General features: G+C 42.7%; 1 protein-coding gene across 1 annotated transcript in view; it reads right to left on the bottom strand.

Annotated features, from left to right (window-relative positions):
• Window positions 1-22,504, bottom strand: part of LOC122812165 (guanylate-binding protein 1-like) — a 789,313-nt gene that overhangs the window by 301,480 nt on the left and 465,329 nt on the right. Inside the window, exon 7 of the mRNA XM_044084488.1 lies at window positions 8,342-8,536. Coding sequence (XP_043940423.1) covers window positions 8,342-8,536 — 195 coding nt within the window. The remainder of the gene's footprint in view (window positions 1-8,341; window positions 8,537-22,504) is intronic.

Genomic DNA, 22,504 nt, shown 5'->3' with positions numbered 1-22,504 from the left:
AGTGTATTTAGTTTTCCTGGCAGGAATTGAGCTTGTAGATTCACATGGTAGCTCAAGGCTGTGTTCCACAATGCCATGGCTAGTCTGCAGAGGGGGTAAGAGTGTGTACCCCCCTACTTGTTTATGTACCACATGACCATGGTGTTGTCTGTCTTTACCATTAGTTGTCCTGGAAGAATGTGGTCTTGAAGGCTGTAAGAGCATTCTGTACAGCTAACATTTCGTTTTGATTTATGTGTAGGTGCATTTGACTTGGGTTCCATTTGCCCTGGAATGCACTTCCCTGCCAGGTGAGCCCCCCATGCATAGTCTGATGCGTCTGTTGTTAAGGTTTGGGTGGCAGGGGGTAGTGTGCATGGCAGTCCCTTGTTTTGGTGGCAGGCCTCTGCCCACCAAAGGAACTCTAGGCATAGGCAAGGTATGATAGGAATCATAGCATCTAGATCCTGTGAATGTTGACACCATAGGCTTTTGAGATACCAATGCAGTTTTCTCATATGCAGCCATGCATATGGAATTAGAAGAATGCAGGAGGCCATGAACCCCAAGGCTTGCAGTATTTGCCTTGCAGATAACTGTTTTTTTGTGGCCACTTGTTTGAAGCAGGTTGTCAAATGAGTCCGTTTATCTGGTGTGAGGAAAGCCATCTGGGAAGTTGTATTCAAGCTTGCTCCCAGGAATATAATTTGTTGACAGGGTACCAAGTGTGACTTCTTTTCGTTTATGGTGCACCACAGACAAGTCAGTACCCTTTGAACAAAGGCCAGATGATTCAAAAGTATGTCCAGGCTTTCTGCCTGAATTAGACAACTGTCCAGGTATGGATATATTTGAATATTTATTTGCCTGCAGAATGCAATGACTGGAGCTAGGCACTTTGTGAACACCCTGGGCGCAGTAGATAAGCCAAAGGGCAGTGCAGAGAACTGCATGTAGCCTGCTTTGAAGCGTAGGTATCTTCTGCAAGACTCCCTGATAGGGATGTGCAGGTATGCTTCTTTTAAATCTAGTGTTGTCAACCATGCATCTTTGCCTAGCATAGGAAGCAGCTGGTGAAGAGTCAGCATCTTGAATTTTGGAATCACCGGAAAGGTATTTAGAGTAGAAAGGTCCAGGATAGAACGCCATGTATTGCCTTTTCTGGGTACCAGAAAAAGCCTCAATAGAAACTTTGTCCCTTTTCCTCTTCTGGTACCAACTGAATAGCCCCCATGCCTATGAGAGAGAGTACTTGATTTTGGGCCTCTGTCCACTGATTTGGGGGTAGATCTGGCCACCCGCTTGATGTTGGTAAGGTGTAGAAGTGAAATCTGTTTCCTCGGGATACTATATTTAAAACCCATTTGTCCTGGATAATGAGTTCCCAGTTTTTGGCCTGCAGACCAATCTTTCCGCCTAAAGCAGCATTCAGTTGGGAAGTGCTTGGAAGTTTTAAAAGCAAGCCATTGAGACAATTTTCCATAGGGGGGAGTCCTACTACTCCCTGATTTGGGTTTTGAAACCCCCCACTGGTTAGTCTTGTGTGTCCCCTGGGACTGAAACCTGGAGTTTCTGGTATGTTTGGGTTTGGCTTGAGAAGACCTGGAAGGGGCTGGAGAGGCTGAACTTGTAAGAAATCTTTAACAGTTTGCATAGATTTAGTTTTATCTTCCATCTTTTTAAGAACTTCCTCAGCCTTGTTGCCAAACAGGCGGTCCTGATTTAAGGGAGCATCCAACAATTTAGCTTTAACATGATCAAGCAAAGATTGCTCCTTAAGCCAAGCATGCCCTCTGAACATAGACCCAGTAACAGCAGCCCTGCAAGAGGCCTCTAATGAAACAAATCCACATTACAAAGTATGTTTTCCAACCTGTTCAGCAGAATGCATTAAATCCTGTAATTCCTTATTTTCCGCACAGTCCGGAATCAACATCATTTTCTGTTTAAGCAATCCAATAACATGTTGCTGATACTTTAACATATGAAACTGGCAGTTTAAAGTCCTACTAGCCAAGGTTGCAGAAGTGTAAACCTTCTTATCCCATCTATCTAGCGCCCTGGAGTCTCTATCAGAAGGGGTAGGATTTTTTAGCAGTAGAAGCCTTAATGCCCTTGGGTCCCTGTGAAATAGTCTCTGGATCTGCAATAGGATTTTTAAAAAGGAACTTTTGAGAGTCAGGAACCCTGTAATTTCTATCAGCTTTTCTGGGAGCAGGAGGCAAAGAATCAGGGACCAAACTAGATTCCGAAAAAGCATCATCAACAATGTCTAGTACAGGAGGAATAGCTAAAGGGCTATACTGAGGCAGGAGTAAGAAATCCCTAAGCCTCTTTTTTGAATCAGAAAAATCCTGGCTTTCCCAGTGGAAATGCTCCCTTAGAGTATGTAAGGTTTCACCAAAAGAAAAATCCTCTGGAGGGGAAGCAGAGGGAATAGAGTCCTCTGCATCAGAATCCTCATAAGTAGATAAGAGCAAATCCAGATAATCAGAAGAATCAGAAAAATCAGAATCCTGGTCAGAAGATTCATAAACAACTTCAGTCCTAGGTCTCTTAGAAGGGGGAGGCTGGCATTCTCTGATTAAAGTTATAAGATCTTCAGCCATTCTTATCATTTGTTTTTTAGGCATAGAGGCCTGAGCATGTGGCCTGGGTGTCAGTTTTTTAGGCATGGCTCGAGATTTAGGCCTAAATGAAGAAGGAGGCATCTGTTTAATATGCATGTCCATAGGCCTGAATACACCCTCAGAGGCCGGTGCCTGCACATCGACTCCGGACCCATCCAAGGAAGAGACATCCGTGGGTTCCATAGTTGAAGCATCTCACGGCATACCGGACTCTGAATGGGTCTCAGTAGAGGCCTGCGAATCAGAAGTAGTGGGTATCAGGGGCTGCGAAAACACCTCACCGAGTACCGGCGAACTGGCGACTGGCTTAGGATAAGTGTCATCGGCTGTTTTGGACCTCCGTGGCCTGTCGCTGTCTTTATCTTTACGTTTTTTTGAAATCCCGATAGTCGGATGGCTAACCGATAACATTTCTGGATAATTAAACGGAGAACCGAAATATTTAGAGGCAAAAATATACCGACGACAGCACGATGATTAAATAAAGCACAAAACCAACAGCAAGGTATGTCGTGGTCAGGGCCAAGGCAAGGAATACAGTACGAATGAAAATCTTTATGAGGTATTTGCTTTCCACAAGTAATTTAATTATTAATTTTTACTGACATCGGTAAGGAGCAAGAAAAAGTTTCCCCAACAGGGTACTTAGCTTTAGCTGAAGAATTCGGTTCCGAAACTCAAAAACGAAAATTTCAGGAGTTGGTCTACTGGCACTTGCGAACTGCTTCTGCTTCGGGCACCGCATGGCAAGAAAGATTGATGTAATGGTGTTGGCTACATGTTTTATACTCCTGACGACCCGACGTCATGGAAGAAGGGACAGCAACCGACGCAGGACCCAAGACTTTGTTAATCAGGTTGACTGAGGGCTACTGCAAGCAGATAACCCAAATGTAATGACTGCAACAGTGAAACACGAAGAACATCTTCCTTGGAAGCCGGTGCCTGCTCAGCGGCTCCGGACCCATCCAAAGTAGAGACATCCGCAGGTTCCGTAGTCAAAGAAGAGTCTTGCAGCATACTGGACTCCGAATGGGTCTCGGTAGTGGCCTGCGAATCCAGAGAAGTGGGCATCAGGGGCTGTGAAAGCGCCTGAGTACCAGCGAACTGGTGACTAGTTTAACGGAAGTGTCGTCAGCAGTTTTGGACCTGTGCTGTCTGTCTCTGTCTTTATCCTTATGTTTTTCAGAAGATCGGTAGTTAGATGGCTTACTGAAGCCATTTCGGAATACGTAGATCGAGAGCGAAAGTATTTAGCTATGATAAGGGCCTGATGACGTATAGTTCTGGCATTGAACAAAGCACAAAACTGACAGCGAGGGACGTCGTGGTCTGGGCCTAAACAGGTGACGCAGTAAGAATTGAAATTCAGTGTGGCATTTGCTTTCCACAGGTGAGACAATTGCTAACTTTTTCTGACATCGGTTAGAGCAAGAAAAAAGGATCCCCAATGGTGTACTTAGCTTTAGAAGACTTCAACTTCAATTTTGGAAATGAAAACTCAGGTAATGAATGACCGGCACTCGTGTGAACTGCTTCGGCTTCGGGCTTCTCTGCAAGAAAGATTGATGCAATGGCGTCAGCTGCCTGTTTTTATACCATACCACTGACGACCTTACATCAGTCCTGGAGTGACAGCAACCAACGCAGAAATTCTAAGCCTCTGGTATTCGGGCCGACTGAGGGCTACCCCTGGCAGGATAACTCAAGTGTAATGACTGCAACAGTGAAACATGAAGAACATCTGTCATAGGTGCAAATGTAAGCGAACAGAGGGGCACCAGTCATATTCAACCACTCCCTCTCCTTACAGGAGAACATCTTTTCTACAACATCAAAAACCAAAGCCGAAGCGGGCTGACCTCGGGTCTGAAGATCTCAAAGATGCTCTGTCACAGCCTACAAAAACACATTGACAAAGTCAAGTTATCGAAATCAGATGCCCCAAGGGGAAGGGATGATCCTGAACTTGACAGAGTGACATCCACCTCACCACATCTGGCCAGAGGTCCAGTGGGCTCTGATGTGGTCGGAGTCAAGGAGACCGAGGTAGGAGCCAGACTTGTGATCGGCCAAGCTGTCAGCTCCAACCTGCTGGAAAGGGAACGCAACTGGCCCCAAAGACCTTAGCTCCATGGTGCCCAAGGGAGAAAACCAAGCTGATGGAGCCAAAGCACCAGGAAGACATCTCAGTACTGAGGGAAAAAATGCCTAATTGCATCTGCACCTGAAGAAGCAACCTCATAAACTGCTCTAAAGCCAAAGCTTTTAAGCTGTTGACCGACCTTGGCGACAGAATTGATGAAGCCCCTAAAAGTGACTTTTAGAGGTCTATCTGGGAGGAAGGTACCCCACTGATCAGATCCAAACTGGAGAAAAACCCAGATTCAAGGAGGAGAAGGGGAGGACTCTGGCAGCAGTGTACATAGAGAAAAAGGAGACCTAGCCTATACGAAAGCAACCCACTTACACAGAAAGGGAGTGGGGATGCTTGATGCCAGAGAAGAAGCCTTCCCCAAATTCAGTACCATAGGTGACCATCTCAGAGATGTTAAAGCTGAAGGCAAAGCTAGAACTACCAGGGGATCTGAGGGCCCTGGGACCTATGGATTCAGTGAACCAGAAAGCACAGTACTGAAAGAAACTGGAGGGGACTGCTTACAGTCCCCTTTCACGGACTTGGGGTCCTTGAATCTACTGCTATGGTGATCTGACTTATCTCCCTTGCTGAAAGAAACAGAACTCTCCAAAGGAGGAGGCCCTTCAAGACCAACTTTGCTCTCCTCCCATTTATGGCCTGATAGCCAAAGCCTTCACAAATGGAACAAGGAGACCGGAGATGGATGTCCCCAAGGTAGTAAATGCATTTATCATAAGGGCAGTAAATGCATTTATCATAAAAGTCTTGCAAAATCAACTTATGACCACACAGAGTTCTGGGAAGACCATCCACCTTTTTGGTGCAGGATTTCTAAAATGTCTCAGAATGAGATGTCTTCTGGTGGAGTCCCTTCCCCTTCATCAAAATCTGTGTCCTCTGTCAATGATTTCTGAGGGGAAGCTAAGTGCCTTCTTTTGCACAGTTTTGGGATACTCAGGAGAAATTTCAGAAGAAAGGGGAAGTCCCTGTGCAGGGATTGTCTGGAAGCTCTTACAGGTTGCTGTCCCTGTGAAATACGATAATGTGTACTTAGCACTCAAATCCGGAGAGAGAATGAGAATAGGATCCGAAGGAGTGACAGCCGAAAAATCCCCTGGACAGGAGAAAACCCTTTCCACTACCTCGAAGGTGAAAGGTCCAGGAGAAGTAGAAATCAGTCTCCACAGAGCCAAAGCTCTCAGATCAGCCAATGTTCCACTCCCTCCAGGTTCTGCCCCCAAGGAGGAAATGAGAACAGCGCTATCCAACACCAAGCCACTGAGGGGAAGTGATGGCTCTGAAACAGTTGGAATCAAAGTCATCCTCCCAGACCTGACAATGATGCTTCAATTCCAAGATTTGTTCTGCTCCAAAACTCCTGGAACCAAATGGATCGGGGAAAGAGATGGAGTCGAGGAAGGTAACATTCTTGGATCCGACGGGTCGACTTGAAATTTTTGGATCTGACAGCTATCTCTGAAGGTATCTATGAACTTGCAGTGGAAGGAGGAGACCGGACAGGGGAGTACTTTCTGGACTTCCTGGTCTCTGAAGCCATATGACTTCTCGATGGGATTTGAACCTCCTGATGTGGAAGGTACTGCAGAAGAAGAAGCAGGCAACAGACCTAAAATTAATTTATTATGTCTATCACTGACTGCCACATAGATTTCACATGAAATCTAAAGGTGAGCAGTGCCTAAACAATACAGAATTGGGTATCTTATGCCCACAGGAAGTGCACTTCCTGAAACCGGTAGGTTTGTCTGCCACACCAGAATTCTACAACCACAATTTAAGTAGAAGAAAAAGTCTAAACTAACTCAAAGGGAAAAGAGAGGAAGGCACTGAAGAAAAAAAAAGATTTAGTAGTAAGAAAATACATTATATCACTCAGAATTAACCAATAAACTGCCTAGAGCTCGAGAGTGCAAAATCCCGACTGAACACTAGAGCGGAAAATGAGATCTGAAGTAAGGCAGTGATCAGGGGCATTATGGGTAAAGGGAGGAGCTCGACAGTCAGATCTTAACTGCAAAAAATGTGGCTGAGTCTGAATCAAGGATTGGATCCAAACCCATTCGGTGAGGAATGAATGAAAATGACAATATCAGATAACACACACACACACACACACACACACACACACACACACACACACACACACACCATCTACACCTAACCAATAAGTGGCTCTGCCCTTCACTACCCCTGGATGACCTGTACTTGCTTTGAACAGCACCACACTCAACTTGGTACTAAGCTATTCCTTTTACCCTTCAGTACAACCCAAGCCTAGCTACTTTCTCACAGCCTTTCCTTCACACATAGACAGCTACTTAACCAGTGCAGTTTCTGGTTTCTGATTGTTGTCTTCCACGCTGCTCAGTTTACCACAATACATCTCTGTTTTCACTTACATCTACAGCTAATACATTACTTAACTATTTTGTCTCTGTATGTATTTTTCATTTGCATTTTGTATAAAAAAATGAATTAGCATAAGCAGTCTTGTATATCTGACATGTTAAGTATTACTATGTCTATGTGTGACGACTTCTTTTACAATGTAAGGGAACTTTTCTTGCCGGGCCTCTACTGAAAACGGGCTTCTGGCCCAGTCAGACATTCCCAGTAAACAACAGTAAAATGAAAAAAAAAAAAATATATATATATATATATATATATATATATATATATATATATATATATATATACATATATATACACACACACACACACACACACACACAGATAAATATATCTATGTACATATACAGTTTTACTATCAAATTCAGGAATCACAGTTCTTCATCTATTTGCATGGTCAAATATAAAGTTATTTCATCAAAATAATGACATAGGTAATGTCCATAATTTGCAATTTGATATCAACATTACCCAGGTTATCTTGACTTCTGGCAATTTTCTACTTATGTTTTGCAGGGGGGCAAGCCCCCCTGCACCCCCATGTGGGGGACTGCATGCCTCATACCCCCTGCATATTACATATACAAACTCCAATATAGCACTACAGTGAGGAAAAGGGTAACTTTCCTGATCCCACTGTAGTGCGATCTCCAATCAGAACATGAACCTCATATGAGAGAAGGCACACTAGCATTTGCTAAGGTGAATTGGACCATGTTAACATCAGGGTTACAGAAACTGGGAATCATGCATTCAACCATCCCAGTTTCACATAACTGCCATTCTACATTTTAATAGTAAACCACACGTATATATACACACACACACATACTTTTATATATATATATATATATATATATATATATATATATATATACATATATAGGCTCGTTCATTGTAGTGTGCATTCATTTGTGTCACTTGTGTGACAGCATGAACTTTTTTCTCCTTAATTTTCCCAATTTATCTTCTCATTTTTATCAGCCAGTAATGTATTTTGGCACCAGTATCACAGACTGGGTTTTAGCTCGCTGGGCAGGGACAGGGAGGTAGAGAAAAGTCTTTACCCAACAGTAACACATTCATTTTGAACCACTGCATTTTAAAAGATTACAACATCAGCAAATCTAGTTTGTTAAACCTGACTGCATTGTTTCATTACCTTCGGACCTTTGTTGGATGTTGCCTCATATGTTTTCTGGATCTTATTTATCATTGCTGTAAACTCCTTGTGACCACCTGCTTTAAGAAACTCTTTGCGAGGCCTCCTCTCCACTCTTAGCAAGTCCCGACAGAATAACTCAGATTCAGACTCATTCTTCCTGGTCCACTCCTGGAGCTGCCGTTCCAAAAAGAGCTGTGCAAGTTAAATTGAAATGGTGATTCTGTATCCTGATTCTTTTTTGCCAGAACTCTTTTTATTAGATTCCAAGAATCATGAAACAGCCATGCATACAGACAAGATAAGCTCAGAGTAATGTGACTCAATACTGGCAAACTTTCAACTAATATATTTTAAGTGGTGGTAGTTGTTAGACCACATTAAAAATAAAACATAGATTTCACATGAAATCTAAAGGTGAGCAGTGCCTAAACAATACAGAATTGGGTATTTTATGCCCACAGGAAGTGCACTTCCTGAAACCGGTAGGTTTGTCTGCCACACCAGAATTCTACAACCACAATTTAAGTAGAAGAAAAAGTCTAAACTAACTCAAAGGGTTAAGAGAGGAAGGCACTGAAAAAAAAAGGATTTAGTAGTAAACAATGTGATATTCATGAAAGTTATACCATTTTTAAACTTCACTGAATGTGAAATTAAACATTATATTAACTTTCTGACAAAATATAGAAAAAAGGACCCTCCAAGCCAGTTTCCAGTCATCAAATTGTTTTTTAAATCGATTACTTAAGAGCTTTTCTCAACATTTCATCTCGGGCAAGGCCAGAACCCTAGTCTGACAGCACTTTGATTACAAAACAGTGTGGGTAGAAATGAACTGTAATTAATCATACACTCTGGCAAATAGAGTACAGAAAACTCAAAACCACAAATGAAATGCTGCTAGAGTCACCTACAGGAAAACCAAATGAATGATCAAAGCTCCGCTGCCACGAAATGAGCGATAAATGAATGCCATTATAATAGGCAACTTCGCCAAATAATTCATGTGGACACCAGTAAATATTTACAAACCGGTTCGGTTGAGGCCCAGGTTAACAACGACTGCCACCAGTACTGTTACCCAATAGGGTGCTGGCAGAAATTGGGCTACTGCTGGCCGAAGGAGGAGAAAAGGCAGAAGGCATGGCTGAAGGCAGGAAGAGAGGAGAAAGGCTAGGATTGTGGTAGTGAGGGTCAGAACTTTGAATGTTGGCAGTATGACTGGTATAGGGAGAGAGATAGCCGATATGATGGACAGAAGGAAGGTTGGTATAATGTGTGTGCAAGTGACCAAATGGAAGTGGAGTAAGGCTAGGTGTATCGGAGGTGGGTTCAAATTGTTTTACCATGGTGTGGATGGGAGGAGAAATGGCGTAGGAGTTATCCTGAAGGAACAGTATGCTAAGAGTGTTTTGGAGGTGAAAAGAGTATCGGATAGAGTGATGTTTATGAAGCTGGAAATTGATGGAGTAATGATGAATGTTGTTAGTGCATATGCTCCACAAGTTGGGTGTGTGATGGATGAGAAAGAAAAATTTTGGAGTGAGTTGGATGAAGTGGTGATGACTGTACCCAAGGGTGAGAGAGTGGTGATTGGAACAAATTTCAATGGGCATGTTGGTGAAGGGAACAGAGGGGATGAGGAAGTGATGGGTAGGTATGGTGTTAAACAAAGAAATGCAGAAGGACAGATGGTAGTGGATTTTGCAAAAAGGATGGACATGGCTGTGGTGAATACATATTTTAACAAGAGGGAGGAGCATAGGGTGACATATAAGAGTGGAGGAAGATGCACACAGGTGGATTATATCTTATGTAGGAGGGCCAGTTTGAAGGAGATTGGAGACGGTAAAGTGGTGACCGGGGAAAGTGTAGTTAGGCAGCATAGGATGGTGGTTTGTAAGATGACATTGGTGATCAAGAAGAGGAGGAGGAGTGTGAGGGCAGCACCAAGGATCAAATGGTGGAAATTGAAAAAGGATAATTGTGATGTGGAGTTCAGGGATGAGTTAAGACAGGCACTGGGTGGCAGTGAAGAGTTGCCAAATAGCTGGGTAACTACAGTAGAGCTAGTAAGGGAGACGGCTAGAAAGGTGCTTGGTATGAAATCTGGACAGAGGAAGGACAACAAGGAGACATGGTGGTGGAATGAGAAAGTACAGGAGAGTATACAGAGAAAGAGGTTGGCAAAGAAGAAGTGGGATTGTCAGAGAGACGAAGAAACTAGACAGGGGTATAAGGAGATGAGGTGCATGACAGAGAGGTGGTGAAGGCTAAGGCATATGAAGAGTTGTATGAAAGGTTGGACACTAAGGAGGGAGAAAAGGACCTGTACCGATTGGCTAGACAGAGGGACCGAGCTAGGAAAGATGTGCAGCAGGTAAAGGTGATAAAGGATAATGAGGGAAACATACTCACAAGCGAGGAGAGTGTGTTGAGGAGATGGAAAGAGTACTTTGAGGGGTTGATGAATGAAGAGAATGAGAGGGAGAGAAGGTTGGATGATGTAGGGATAGTGAATCTTGAAGTACAATGGATTAGCAAGGAGGAAGTAAGGATAGCTATGAAGAGAATGAAGAATGGAAAGGCTGTTGGTCCAGATGACATACCTGTGGAAGCATGGAGGTGTTTAGGTGAAATGGCAGTGGAGTTTTTAACCAGATTGTTTAATGGAATCTTGGAAAGTTATTTATTTATTTATTTTATTTATTTCCAGTTTGATTACAGGGCTAGTCCGCTGGGTCAGAGTGACCCGTTTTCAGTGGAGGCCCGGGGAGAAAAGCTCCAAGATACATAATACAGATAAGGTACAGAAATACACAGATGTCAGTCTTACATAATATGGAAACAGTTACAAGTAAGTACCTTGAAAATATGCATAATAAGCAGAAAAACATTGAGTGTGGACTTATTGTTTATACATTTTCTTTAGTGTGCACACTCAGATATTAGGTGAGAAGATGTTTTATATACATACTTTTAAGTAAAATGAGGCTACACTACACATGCACAATTTCAGAAAAGAAATTAGTAGTGGAAAGCTACATACAATATTTACAATGTTGGACCATAAGAAATAAGCAGCTCATAGAGAAAGGAGAGCTTAGAAAATGCTCGTGGGAGCATGGCTAAAGGATAGTTATGGAGGTTATCGATAGCTATTGTTATTGTATTGATAGTTATTGTTAGCTAATGGAGATGGGAGAGCTTAGAAAATGCTCATGGGAGCATACCTGAAGGAGAGTTATTGAGGTTATCGATAGCTATTGATAGTTATTGATAGCTAATGGAGAAGGGAGAGCTTAGAAAATGCTTGTGGGAGCATAGCTGAAGGAGTTATTGAGGTTATCGATAGCTATTGTTATTGTATTGATAGTTATTGATAGCTAATGGAGAAGGGAGAGCTTAGAAAATGCTTGTGGGAGCATATCAGAAGGAGAGTTATTGTGGTTATCGATAGCTATTGTTATTGTATTGATAGTTATTGATAGCTAATGGAGAAGGGAGAGCTTAGAAAATGCTCATGGGAGCATAGCAGAAGGAGAGTTATTGAGGTCTTAGGCACCTGAGAGGGAAACCCCCCCAGGAGCATAGCTGAAGGAGAGTTGTTGAGGGCTTAGGAACCAGAGTGGGACCTCCCCCCCCCAGGGGAATGGACTAAGGAAGATTAGGTTGGATGGTGGCAATTTAATTTCCATTTTGTGGCCAGGTGTTTGGTAAGCTGAGTTTTGAAGTTTTCTAAGTTTGGGATGGTTCTTAGAGAGGGAGGAAGGGAATTCCATTTTTTGCCTAGAGAGACAACGAGGAGAAACTGTCCTGCTGTACTTTTGGGTTTGGGGACAGGAATTAGGTTTTGATGTTCAGATCTGACAGTTCTAATGGGGGTGTAAGGGGGGACGATATTAGTTAGCACTGGACATTTAGTTGGGTGATATACAAGTCTGTGTGCAGTGGTGAATTGGAGGAAGTCTAAGTAGTTTGGGAGTTCAAGCCACTTTAGGGATCGTAGGGTAAGGCAGTGATGGGTAGAAGGTTTAGATTCGGTAGCAAATTTTGAGATTTTATTATAGCAGTTTTCTAGTTTTGTGGAAATAGAGGAGGATAGGTTAGTTAGTAGGGGGGCTCCATATAATAATGAGGGCAGTAGATAAGTGGTGGCTAGAGTATTCCTAGTAGTATGAGAGAGGAAGTGATTGTTCCTATACAGCATACCTAGCTTTTGGTGGGTTTTCTTAATATTTTGTTGAATATGGATATCGAACTTGAGATGTCCGTCGATAGTAATACCAAGTAGTTTAGCAGAAAGAACCACTTCTATAGCTGAATTAGTTTGACTTAGCACTTTGAAGGCATTTTTGTTGTAGGAGAATGACTTTGTGGGAGGGAAAAGTAGAATTGTTGATTTGTTTGCATTGAGAGAGAGGTGGTTTTGGCGCATCCAATTTTTGGTGGTTGAGAAGGCAGTTTGTATTTTAAACAGCAATTCTGAGAGGTTAGAGGCAAAGCAGACTAAAGTAGAATCATCTGCATATTGAATAATTTTGGAATCAGGAATGGCAGCATGAAAGTTGTTTCTGAAGATATTGAAAAGCATAGGCCCAAAGATGGATCACTGTGGAACACCAGTTGGGGTAGGTAAGAAGGAAGAGGTAGAGTACTTCAATTTGACTGCCTGAGTTCTATCTGATAGGTAACTGGAGAACCAGGATATAGTGTCTGGGGAGAGATGGAGCTTTGAGAGGTGATAAAGAAGGTGTCTGTGTATAACAGTGTCGAATGCTTTGGACAGATCAAGCAAAACAGTAGAGACTAGATGTCCAGAGTCTCGGGCTAGATTGACTGTTTCTAAGAAAGAGAGTAGAGCAGTTATAGTACTATGACCTGGGCGGAAACCATGTTGTGTAGGTGTAAGAAGACTGTTTTGGGCCAGGTAAGGCTCAAGTTGAAGGTGAATGCACTTTTTAAGGATTTTAGAGATTGGAGAGAGCAAAGCGATAGGGCGGAAGTTAGAGATGCTGGTGTTTTTGCCTCTTTTATGAAGGGGAGCGCCAGAGTTTTGGGGACATAAGATTCCTTAATAGATCTGTTGATTATAATACTGATTGGGAGAGCTAAGGCATCAGCAGCACATTTTAGGAAGGCAGAGGGAATGTTGTCAGGATCATTAGAGCATGATTTAAGTTTGGATTGAAGTCTTTTTATGGAGTTAGTAGAGGCAGGTTTGAAGTCGAACAAGGGGGGAGAGTTATTAGTGGGGTTGGATGAGGAAGAGAGAGGGGCTGGAGGGTTATTGTTGGGGAAGGTCCTGGTCAGATCAGAAATAGTTTCTAAGAAGAATGAGTTAAACTCAAAGGCTAGATCAAGATCCGATTTGCTTGGGTCAGGACAAAGATTATTTTTGGATCCTGGATTAAGCAGTGAGTTTATTGATTTCCAGAATTGCTTGGGCTTTTGTTGTTGTTGGACTGGAGTTTGATGTAGTAGGACTTTTTGTCCTTGGTTATTAGCTGTTTTGCTAGGATACATTGCTGTTTGTATTGGAGCAGGGTATTGGGAAGTTTATCTTTTTGGTAGAGCTTCCAAAGTTTGTCCCTTTGGTGCATAATTTTCTTAGTATCTTTAGATAGCCATGGAGCTGTATTAGTTTTTACCCTCTTGTGTCTAAGAGGGGCAAGGGAGTTTAGAGTTTCTAGGAAGACAGAGGTGAAGTGTTCTATAGCATTGTCAAGAGGAAGGGAGTTTAGTATTTGCCAGTTCATTTGTTTGAGAATGTTTGAGAATGATGTGGAGTTGAAATTACTGAGGTTACGGTTATAAATATATTGGTGCTGGTGAGGGGAAGAGGTCGTTGAGTGATGAATGTAAGCTGGGAAATGGTCACTGATGGAATCAGGAGTTGTGCCAGAGTTGGTTATTTTATTAGGATCAGATACTAAGATCCAGTCTAAAGTGGAACCAGGGGGATTTACCTTGTTAGGTCGGGTGACAGTGAATTATCTGAGAGAAGTTATAGAGGTTGATGGATAGGGAGGGAGAGGTGCTATTAATTTTGTTCCAGTCAATATTTACATCTCCTAAAATATAAGTTTCATACTTAATTTCAGTAGAGGCCCACAGGAGAATATCCTCAAGGGTAGAGATATTGTTACCAGGAGAGATATAAAGGGCTATTATGCAGATATTCTTGTGTTTATTCATTTTTAGTAGTCCAGCAGTCAATTCTGTGTTCTGGAAATGTGGAATTGGAGTTTGGAGGGGGTATTAAGGTGAAGAGGTTGGAGTATACTAAGGCAGAGCCACCCCCTTTTTATTTGGTTGGTCATTTCTGAGAATATTGAATCCTGGGGGTAGGATCTCAGCATCTGAGATATGGGGTTTGAGCCAAGTTGCAGAGATTGCTTAGATGTCTGGTTGGTTGTGGCATAGCCAAGCTTGAAAGTGATGAGATTTGTTGTTAAGACTCTAGGCGTTCATGGTAAAGACTTTTAGGGTGTTGTGGGAGGAGGAAGGAGGTAGGGGGTAGGTGTTGCAAGTAGAGGGACTAGGACCAGGGTTGGGGTAGATATCTCCAGCAAGGGCTAGATTGCTGAAGGACGTATCCTTTAGCCATCTGAGTTTAAATAATGTGAGTTTTGGAAACTCCAGGAGTAGTTTAGGAGACAGTATCTTACTTGTACAGGAAAAGATTTTAAGGTGGAATAGGTGAAGTGGGTTAGGCTGTATAAGTGAGGAAGAGATTGAGTAGAAATGCGAGAAGGATTGTAGGTGAAGGTGGGGTTGTGAGGAGGTTATTTTGTAGGTAATATTACATAAACAGTGAAGGAGAACGAGCTGGTGTAGTAGAGAGGAATTAGGAAGACAAGGAGAAAGCAAGGGGTGTGGAGTGAGTGGTGACTTAAGAAATGCATATTGAAAAAAGGAGAATGGTATAAGAGGATAAGGAGAAAGGAGGATGTCTGTGAAGCAGTGAAGGTATAGGAGGAGAGAGAAGAGGGCTTTAATTGTTTATGGAGGGATGAAGAAGTGAAGAGAGTTTAAGTGAGAAGATAGTGATTGGGAGGAAAGGGGAGGGAAAATTCCTATGTTTGTTGGAGAGGGAGGGGGACGAGGAAGGAGCTGCTATTGGGTAATTAGGTAGCAGGGAGCGGTACGTGATGAATAAAGGTAGGACCCCCCTAGGGGAGGGGGGAATATGGGGGTAGGATAGGGGAGCGGAGTGAACCCGCAGGGCAAACGGAGTGGGTAGACACAAAAGAAGGAAGGAGCTCAAGATCAACAATCAGATAGAGGTATTAATGTAGGCAAAGTCTACCAACTATATTGGCTTTTTATATGCAGGCTGACTAGTAGGCACCTGGGGTACAGTATTTACAGGAGTAATAATAAGCACATCCAGCTTTACTAGTGCTGAAGCTAAAATGAATCTTTGACCACGTGTACTATTTCAATACTAATAGGCACATTTACCTTAAGCAGTACACCAAACAAGAACTTCAGTTAGAGTTACTTTCCACATATAGCTTCTTTCATAACTAATAGGGAGGCTGCTGTCTTGTGTTGCCCATGTGCAAAATGCTAAAAGGAAGCTATGCACTTTCTTAGAGGCTATTCAAAGCTTAGCTGTATTAAATAAGTTAGCATTTAGTTCCCTTATAGAATCCTTACAAGCATTCTCTCACAGAGGTAGCTTTGCATAAGTGGGATCGGGAATATTGAAAACTGAACTAGTTCCTATGAGTTATTCTTTTGATTTAAAGTTAAAATAAGGTATGATTAAATGAAGAGGCGGACATAACAGCTCAGCGTTTCTCGTTGTTGAGCTGGAAGCATTCATAAAGCATGGTGCTGTAAAGAACGAAGGAAAAGATGTGGTACACCTGGCAGCACAGCATTCCTCAATGGGGTGAATGCTATGAAAGCGTGGTGCTTTAGATAGCTCCACAGCCTACTTATCTGGAGTAAAACCTTACTACTTAATATTAGACACAGGTCAATAATTGGAATAGTACATGTAGCTGTACAGCGTGTCCCGATAAAGGGCTAGAACGCTAAGAAAGGCGTGGTGCTTAATGGACTCCACACCTTCCAATCAGGTGTAAAACCTTCACAAAATAGTTATAGATGCAGTTTAGACAAAGACCCCTTGAAATAGCTAAAACGTATGGGAAATTAAAAATTATTTGCTGAACAACAACTGTAGCACTGGAAGTTTCACCTTTGTGCACTTTGTTGCTTCTAGTAGCTCCACGTGGGTGACGCAAACACAGACCAGCCTTTTTGGTGTTATGCAATCTAGCACATTAAGCCCTGTTATTTAGCAATCTTGAACAGTATTACAACGATTCAAAGCACATAGAGAACTAGAAAACTTTAGCAAGAAATACACAAAGAATATAACACTTCTAAGCACTTGAACCAAGTCACAGCTTGGCAAGACTGTAATACTTAAGTAAAGCACGCTACCACGCTGCAACAGTAGGAATCCAACATTTGTGTAGCTGAAGCAAAAATTAGCATTTAAAACACGCTTCTATGCTACTACATTGAGAAATCAGCTAAAAAGTTTACAGGGACGGTACAATACATCACTTACAGCAGTCGCAGGCACCAGGACCAGGAGCGCGTAGCAGCCAGCGGTAATTCCAGGGAAGGACAAGATGGCACCTAGAGGAGTCACTAATATTTATAAAATACAGGGGGAGTAAGGGGTGGAAAAGGGGGGGGGGGAGTAACAGAGAGGGCAGATAAAGAGGGTGGGGAAATAGACCTCCCACAGTCAGAAGGCTAAAATAAGAGATAAGCCAATGGTAAGAGACTGGATAGGGGGAAGGGGAAGCACAGAGAAATTAGAGAATAGACACAGAAACCTTGTGGCGAGGAAAGGATGGAGACAAACAGGGAATGAGAATGTCAGAGATAAGTATAGAGCCAAACACAAAAGAAGGAAGGAGCTCGAGAGGAACAATCAGTGGAAGAGGTTTATTAAGGTAAGTTTAGTTAAGTATAGATAAGTGGGACTACAGTAGTAGAGCAGGTTAGAGAATAGCTAGATGATAATTGTAAAAGTAGGATTTAAAGCTGAGAGTATGTTAACAGCAGGGCTTTGAATAACCGAGTTGAGATGTATTAATATTATAAGCCAGAGGGCTAAATAAATAAGGTGTGGGACTGACTGAAATAAGGGTGCCACCTAATGGACAGGTTATGTATTACAATGGAGGTTCTATCTGAGAGAAAGGCTGATCAAGGACTTGGGAAGGGAGAAAATACTCAAGAGAAGGGGCTTGTGCTAGTGAGAAGAGAAAGTATGCTAGCTACAGGGTAGAGAGGGGCTATGGCTGCTGGCTGTCCTGGCTGTGAAGCGAGCTTTTAATCACCAAAAGTAAAAAATGTCAAGCATATGCTTTACTGCCAGTTTAGGGAGTACACATACATGTTTACTTCTTTATTGGAAGGGTGCTAGGATAGCAGTCCAGTGGGAGTCCAGGTTATTTTGAAAGGGGTCTATAGCCGGCAGGCAGGTAGACTCTAGGTTTTGGATTTGAAATCGGCAGGATGCATCACTGGGAAATGTTTACTTCTTTACTGGAAGGGTGCTAGGATAGCAGTCCAGTGGGGGTTCAGTTTATTTTGAAAGGGGTCCATAGCCGGCAGGCAGGTAGAATCTAGGTTTTGGATTTGAAATAGGCAGGATGCAGAGCTGGGAACTTTTGAAAGAGAGGGAGAAAAAAAGAAGCAAACTTAGTACAGGAAGTTATATTATGCAGGTATGACAATTTACATTCATTCAGCACTGCTAAAAGCTATAAATGTAGGTTAAAACAAACACTCAATACACTGCAAGAGAGCCCTTGATAAGTCTTTAAACATAAAGCTACTAGGAGAATCTTAGTGATATTGTAGTGCCATTGTTCAGATAGAGGTATTAATGTAGGCAAAGTCTACCAACTATATTGGCTTTTTATATGCAGGCTGACTAGTAGGCACCTGGGGTACAGTATTTACAGGAGTAATAATAAGCACATCCAGCTTTACTAGTGCTGAAGCTAAAATGAATCTTTGACCACGTGTACTATTTCAATACTAATAGGCACATTTACCTTAAGCAGTGCACCAAACAAGAACTTCAGGCAGAGTTACTTTCCACATATAGCTTCTTTCATAACTAATAGGGAGGCTGCTGTCTTGTGTTGCCCATGTGCAAAATGCTAAATGGAAGCTATGCACTTTCTTAGAGGCTAAGCTTACCTGTATTAAATAAGTAAGCATTTAGTTCCCTTATAGAATCCTTACAAGCATTCTCTCACAGAGGTAGCTTTGCATAAGTGGGATCGGGAATATTGAAAACTGAACTAGTTCCTATGGGTTATTCTTTTGATTTAAAGTTAAAATAAGGTATGATTAAATGAAGAGGCGGACATAACAGCTCAGCATTTCTCGTTGTTGAGCTGGAAGCATTCATAAAGCATGGTGCTGTAATGAACGAAGGAAAAGATGTAGTACACCTGGCAGCACAGCGTTCCTCAATGGGGTAAATGCTATGAAAGCGTGGTGCTTTAGATAGCTCCACAGCCTACTTATCTGGAGTAAAACCTTATTACTTAATATTAGACACAGGTCAATAATTGGAGTAGTACATGTAGCTGTACAGCGTTTCCCGGTAAAGGACTAGAACGCTAAGAAAGGCGTGGTGCTTAATGGACTCCACACCTTCCAATCAGGTGTAAAACCTTCACAAAATAGTTATAGATGCAGTTTAGACAAAGACCCCTTGAAATAGCTAAAACATATGGGAAATTAAAAATTATTTGCTGAACAACAACTGTAGCACTGGAAGTTTCAAATTTGTGCACTTCGTTGCTTCTAGTAGCTCCACGTGGGTGACGCAAACACAGACCAGCCTTTTTGGTGTTATGCAATCTAGCACATTAAGCCCTGTTATTTAGCAATCATGAGCAGTATTACAACGATTCAAAGCACATAGAGAACTAGAAAACTTTAGCAAGAAATACACAAAGAATATAACACTTCTAAGCACTTGAACAGAGTCACAGCTTGGCGAGACTGTAATACTTAAGTAAAACACGCTACCACGCTGCAACAGTAGGAATCTAACATTTGTGTAGCTGAAGCAAAAATTAGCATTTAAAACACGTTTCTATGCTACTACATTGAGAAATCAGCTAAAAAGTACAGGGAAGGTACAATACATCACTTACAGCAGTCGCAGGCACCAGGACCAGGAGCGCGCAGCAGCCAGCGGTAATTCCAGGGAAGGAAAAGATGGCGCCTAGAGGAGTCACTAATATTTATAAAATACAGGGGGAGTAAGGGGTGGAAAATGGGGGGGAGTAACAGAGAGGGCAGATAAAGAGGGTGGGGAAATAGACCTCCCACAGTCAGAAGGCTAAAATAAGAGATAAGCCAATGGTAAGAGACTGGATAGGGGGAAGGGGAAGCACAGAGAAATTAGAGAATAGACACAGAAACCTTGTGGCGAGGAAAGGATGGAGACAAACAGGGAATGAGAATGTCAGAGATAAGTATAGAGCCAAACACAAAAGAAGGAAGGAGCTCGAGAGGAACAATCAGTGGAAGAGGTTTATTAAGGTAAGTTTAGTTATGTATAGATAAGTGGGAATACAGTAGTAGAGCAGGTTAGAGAATAGCTAGATGATAACTGTAAAAGTAGGATTTAAAGCTGAAAGTATGTTAACAGCAGGGCTTAGAATAACCGAGTCGAGATGTACTAATATTATAAGCCAGAGGGCTAAATAAATAAGGTGTGGGACTGACTGAAATAAGGGTGCCACCTAGTGGACAAGTTATGTATTACAATGGAAGTTCTATCTGGGAGAAAGGCTGATCAAGGACTTGGGAAGGGAGAAAATACTCAAGAGAAGGGGCTTGTGCTAGTGAGAAGAGAAAGTATGCTAGCTACAGGGTAGAGAGGGGCTATGGCTGCTGGCTGTCCTGGCTGTGAAGTGAGCTTTTAATCACCAAAAGTAAAAAATGTCAAGCATATGCTTTACTGCCAGTTTAGGGAGTACACATACATGTTCATAGGTTCATAGGTTCATACTAGGCTATCTGCCCGAGGGCATTTACAAGCCTAGCCCATAGTTTTGTGGCTTACGCCACCCCTTTAATATGGGGAACTATACCCATTATTTTGCTGTGCCTCTGTTGAGCAGTGACACTGAGGTAATCCCTGGGGTATATCTGCGATCTCCCATCCATTGGTCAAGATTTCTCTTGAGCAAGGCCAGCGAGGTGCTCTGCCTCACATATACCGGGATTTTATTCCACAGCATAGGGAGTCTTTGGGTGATGAATCTATCCCTCCAGCATGTCCTATTAATAGCCGTGTCGAGGTTTAAGTCTCCCGCCCTTGTGGCTCTGACGGATCTAGATTTTTTGAGGTGAAGCATATTCATCAAATCTGGGTTTGACATGGCCTTGTATGTTAGGCAAAGGTCACCTCTGAGCAAGCGGTGGCGACTGAATAGAGCTGGAGTTCTTTCAGTCGGGCAGCATAGGACAGATGTTTGAGACCCTTTATCCTTTTGGTGAGGAACTTTTGTGGCCTCTCCAGCTGCTGCAAGTGTCGGGTCAGATACATTCCGAATGGGGCATTGTACTCAATCATTGGTCTGATGAGTGATGAGTATAGGGAGACTATGACCTCCCTTGATCTAGATGAGAATCCCTTCATGATAAGGTGGGCAATGTAGAAGGTCTTCCTAACTACTTTAGCTACATGGGTGTCGAATGACAGACTACTATCAACCTGGGTCCCCAGGTCCCTGATAACTTCTTCTGTGCTCAGTGGATTGCCACCTATTTGGTAGCTAGGGGTAACCCTGTTTTTCCCGAAGGGTATGACTATGCATTTTTTGGCATTTAACTTTAGGCCATGGCTCTGGCACCAGTTATCCATTTCTGTGAGACCCTTCTGAAGGATATCTGTGTCAGATGTGTTTTCTACTATGGCGCCCAGTTTGCAGTCATCTGCAAACTTTGTCAGCCATAACCCTCCTGTGTTTGCTTGTACTTCGGAAAAGTAGATGCCAAACAAGAGCGGGCCCAGGACTGAGCCCTGTGGTACACCACTTGTGACAGGCTTTGAGTCTGACATGGCGCCAGCAACTCTGACCCTGTGGGTTCTGTCACTCAGCCAGTTTGCAACCCATCTTGTGATGTGCGGGTTAACATTTAAGCTGATGAGTTTTTCAATGATACCCGAGTGGGGTATTGTATCGAAGGGCTTCGGCAGATCGAGGTAGGCTGTATGGACTGCCTTTCCTCATCAATGGCTTTGGTGACTGTTTGAAAAAGTCAACCAAGTTTAGAAGGCATGATCTGCCTTTGACAAAGCCAAACTGGGATGGATCCAAAGTCTGCAAATTCCCTATGTCTTTATTTATGAGGTCCATTATGATCCTCTCCATGGCTTTGCAGATAAGGCTTGTCAAGCTAATGGGCGGTAATTTCCAGGGTCGGTGGAGGCACCGCCTTTGTGAAGTGGGACCACAGTTGCAGTGCGCCACTTCCTGGAGTGCGTATCCAGAGGTAAGACTATGATTAAACAGCTGTCCTAGCTGTGGGTTTAATTCCTCGTTGAGTTCGTGGAGCACACAGCCGGGGACACCATCAGGTCCCATGGATGCTGTGTTTTGCTTTGGAGAGCAGTTCTCACTTGGGCGTTGGAGATGTTTGGGGGCTGCAATCGCTTGGTATAGATATCTCTCCTTTTGGGGGGGAGAAGTTTGCACTGAACCTGTCAGCCAGTATGTTGGCAATGTCTGTAGGATCAGTAATCTTCACATCATTTTGAACTAGTTCTGAGCATATCTGGGAGTTTCCTCCCAGGTTTCTAACATAGCTAAAGAAGGCCTTATGATTGTCTTTTGAGTCTTTAGCTATTTTTCTCTCAAAATTTGCTTTGGATGATTTTATGAGAGCTCTTAGTTTTTTACTTATAGTGATAAAGGGTGTCTTACCTTTTAAGGATTTTGCTCTATCTTGTAGTAGCTTCCTCCTTTTGTTGTAGAGTTTGTTTATGGCTGGGGTCCACCAGACTGGGCGCTTGCCTTTGGTACAAAGAGTCTTTGTTTTGCTTGGGATTGCCTTATCCATGCAGTCCTGCAGGTGCTGGTA

This window comes from Protopterus annectens, chromosome 9.part0 (assembly GCF_019279795.1).
Source record: "Protopterus annectens isolate FY-2018-M chromosome 9.part0, PAN1.0, whole genome shotgun sequence".
In the NCBI taxonomy this organism is placed as follows: Eukaryota; Metazoa; Chordata; order Ceratodontiformes; family Protopteridae; genus Protopterus; species Protopterus annectens.
This window is presented reverse-complemented; position numbering and strand designations above follow the sequence as displayed.